Consider the following 4,001-nt stretch of genomic DNA (forward strand, 5'->3'; position numbering starts at 1 on the left):
CATCAATTTTAGGAATGTTCACCAAAGATCAATCATAAAGCCTCTCTTGAGCACATCTGAACAAAAGAGCATCCATGGAGTTGAAAGTTGGATTCAATGTTGACAATCATTACTGCAGGCGGATGACTGATCGAGTTATTAAAGTTTAAAAAAAAAAATCAAAATGAAAAGTGTAGACTAGAGTCTAAGTAATTAACTTGGCTGAGATCAAGAAAAACAGCATGGAAGATGCAAGCTGTTCCTTAAATTATGGACCCATTAATTAGTTCAGTAAAAAGAATGGGCACATCTCAGATTCATGAAGAGGGAAATAACCAAAAGCCAAGACTGTTAACTTAGATCTTGATAATGAACAAATTGCAGAGTGTAAGGCTTTCTGAGAGTTAAATTTATTTATTTATTTTGTGTGTGTGTGTGTGTGTGTGTGTGTGTGTGTACTAGTTATAGATTTTCGATGCATTCTCAAATTGCAGGTCCACATATTCTCTTAAATCTGTGAAGATGGGTATATTAGAAGACAGATTATGAACTTCGATATCATGAATAAACAGACCATGGACTGTAAATGTTCTTTCAACGTTAGCTTATTCTTTGATGAGACCAAGATGTTCACCCCTAAAGAGTTTTGAGCCTTTTCTTTTTTACTTTTGATGGTGCAGCTATAAAATAGAACCGGAAAAATAATTCGCAACAGAAATAATAAGAAATGTAATTACATTGAAACCACAAATTCAGGTAAGATTTAACATCTACTGATGAATGGGAATGTGGAGACATGCACTAAGTTCAAAGAAGACAGAACGAAGTGATGTTAAACAACTATATGTTAAAAAAAAATTATTGGATCAATTCCATGCTAAAAAGGCGGTATTAGAAAAGTGGGTACCTGCATATTTTCCACTCATCTTGCAACAAAAGCACCAAAAAGCGGCAATCTCCATGACAACTAACACATGAAGATCAACTGCTCATGAAATAACGCCACACCTTTATAACATCAGATGCTTGGATGGAGGCATTTAGTAAAGGTTAGAAAACTCACTATTGTAGCATAAACAAATAGTCTCAACTATATTTAAAAATGGGTCTTGTTAACATGTGCCCAAGGGCACATTGGGGGGCACACATCAAAGTGCAATAAATACACTTTGGAAATTGGATTTTGTACCGAAAATGCCCTTAAAAGAATTATTTTTCACCAAAATACCCTCAAATGCTTATTCCCAAGGTGTATTTACAGCACTTTAACATGTACCCCAAGGGCGCACCTTAACAATACCATTTAAAAATATCCAAAATGTAACAGATAGCATGAATAAGAACAAGAGAACATATGATTGAGACACATTGTAAAAACGATTCTTGAAATTTTCGAAGTCCAAAAGCATGGTTAAAAAGTAACGCCTGTGCAGATAAACCCAAAAGGGATTAATTCACAGAACCACCACATAAAACATCCGTGGGAGGTTCTGACCATATACGTATACATAATTTACAACCTTATTAAGTTATAACAATGTTAGAGTGGGTGAACACTATTCTCTTGGAGTCACACAATCTCCTCAGGTCTGAATCCGCTATCCTCGCAATCTGCAACCGGATCTAAACCACAAGGAGAATCATACCACTTAGAGTTCTCCGGATAGAAGCCGTCTACATGTATACCAACAAGACTAGCATCTGTGACATCATGCCTTAAGGGCTTAATTAACTTAGAATCCTCGCAATCCAAGAGACCCTTCTCATCAAACTCACCACACGCATCCTTCAACCACTTTTCAGATTTACAGCTCTCACTAATAAGACCCTTTCTACTCCTACACTCCGTCCTTATCCGGTCCCACGATACAACGTCTCCAAGTGTTCGTTCAAAACAGTCCTCATCTTCGGTTTCCTTACCATCCCCATATATCTGATCATGGTGGTGTTCCCCCCAATGTGCAAGCTGACTCTCTCCCAACAAAACATCATCCGAATGCTGCTTATGTCTACTTGCATCTTCCCCTATACTCCTAAGCCTATGTACAACATCCAATAGTTCTTGAGATATCGAACCCAAAAACTCTCGAGGCATTTTCATAATTTTCCCTTCCAATAAACCCACCTCAACTTTTAGTTCTTGCACCCGATGTAAAACCGATGACTGCAAATCACAGTCATCCTTACCAATCAAACCAAAACCATCCATCTCTGTATCGTCACTCATCCCATAAATCGTCTCCTGATCCATCAAGAAACCTCCACCTTTATTCCCCACAACCCTATGTATGATCCTCGCATTCCCATCCAATGGGCCCGGTTCATGCCCCGAATGAACCGCATAAAGCTTAAACATCGCCATCCCTTCTTCTTGATACACAAATGTCTTAAGCTTCTCATTATAATTCTCTATCGGAACAATTGCCCTAATTCTAAACCCACACCCACATCTCTTCGAAGCATATGGTTCTCTCTTCAAAATTCTCGATTTCTTCACAACGGGCTCTCCTGCCCGATGACAAGCATAATCCTTAACCTCTGCCATGAATGGCTTATATCGAATGTACTTCTGTCGAATACAAAGCACAACTTTATGCTTCGCTGCCAATTGTTGAAGCCGATGCTGGACCTCCTTAGCTGGAACCTCGAATGACTCCGTATACTCAAATCTACGCCTTTTAGTCCTCGGAGCCGAACCCGATGAATCAGAGCAAACTAAACAAGATGCAAGACAAACCCTAATGAAAGATTCTGGAATTCCGTAAAATTTAGCACCAACGGTCCATACCTGCTTGATTCGATCGATTGTTTCTTTGAGACCTAAGTGTTTGAGATCAGCATCGCCATGGAAACTCGTCACGATGTCCTGCCATTGATCGATGTGGGAGACGTATTGGTTCGAATTGTTCTTGAAGAAGAGGGTTTCGTTGCCTTGCGCATCGATATGCGCGTTGAGTTTGTCTTGTATGCGTTTCCAGGCTGTGAGGTACGCCGTGTCTTCGTTACGATCCTTCCAGACGGATCGCCAGCTGTCAAGGACGGGTCGAGGAGTGACGTGGCGGATCTCGTCTGGTGTGGCGAGGCGGGATTCTAAAATGCACCGGATCATTAGGGCATGAGAAGAGCGGTTGAAGGTATAGAATTGGGAGGAGATGTGTGGGTCTGGGTTAACGTACGCCGGGGGGTGTAGGTTAGTGGATACCATGGTTGTGGTGTGGTGGTGGGTGTCTTCAGCGTCTGAAGAACTAGGGCTTGGGGAGTCAACGGGTTTATCGTCTTCTTCATCTTCGTCTCTGAAAACTACTATTTCTGGAAATGGAGGGAGAGAGAAGGGTTGGTGGTGGTGGTGGTGATGTGGTGGTTGAAGTGGTGGTGGTTCTTCTAGTTGTTCCATGAAAGGGTTTTGGTGTGGGTGGCTTCTGATGGGGTTCATAAGAGATTATGTGATCTATCAGAAATCACAATCCATGGTTTTCTCTGCATCTATCTAACAGTACTAGTGTGTTTGTTTCCCCCAATTTTCTTAGATTTGTTTTGACCTTTTTTTAGAGATATTTACCAAGCAAACCTATCTTTTGTAATTTTATTACAAAAACTTACCACTTTATCAAGTTTGCCACTGAACAAACCTTACCTTATAAATCAGGCCATCATAACTAATTTAATAAAATTTTAAATCTTGCTAAGATTTATTGGACCCACATGAATCATCAAAATTGCAATCCAACATCATAAATTTATACATTTCATGAAAAAATTCACATTCAATTTTTTTTTTAATAAGATTGATAGAGAGATCAAAGTTTGAAGAGTACTTTTTTTTTATCTTCTATTTTAAGTTTTTATTTTATTTATATTATTTATTTGGTATTTTAATTTTATTAGGATTCTTAAATTTATTTTTCTTATATATATAGATTGTATTATGATTTTTTTATCGAAGATAGTTTATGAATAAATAATATTTTCTTTCAATGGAGGTTTTTAGTGTGAGATCTTCATTCATCTTGATGTGATTCTAA

The 4,001-nt window shown here is 38.6% G+C and overlaps 1 protein-coding gene across 1 annotated transcript; it reads right to left on the minus strand.

Annotated features, from left to right (window-relative positions):
* Window positions 1-1,337: 1,337 nt before the first annotated feature.
* LOC147389532 (uncharacterized) lies at window positions 1,338-3,501 on the minus strand. Its single transcript, XM_086418062.1, has one exon. The coding sequence runs from the start codon at window positions 3,410-3,412 to the stop codon at window positions 1,550-1,552; it is 1,863 nt and encodes a 620-aa protein (XP_086274188.1). The 5' UTR covers window positions 3,413-3,501; the 3' UTR covers window positions 1,338-1,549.
* Between the last annotated feature and the right edge of the window lie 500 nt (window positions 3,502-4,001).

This window comes from Akebia trifoliata, chromosome 12 (genome assembly GCF_017979445.1).
Source record: "Akebia trifoliata isolate Shusen 1 chromosome 12, ASM1797944v1, whole genome shotgun sequence".
NCBI classification, from domain to species: domain Eukaryota; kingdom Viridiplantae; phylum Streptophyta; class Magnoliopsida; order Ranunculales; family Lardizabalaceae; genus Akebia; species Akebia trifoliata.

Coding starts and splice junctions, on each gene's coding strand:
- LOC147389532 (XM_086418062.1), bottom strand. CDS start 3,412: ATGAACCCCATCAGAAGCCACCCACACCAAAACCCTTTCATGGAACAA.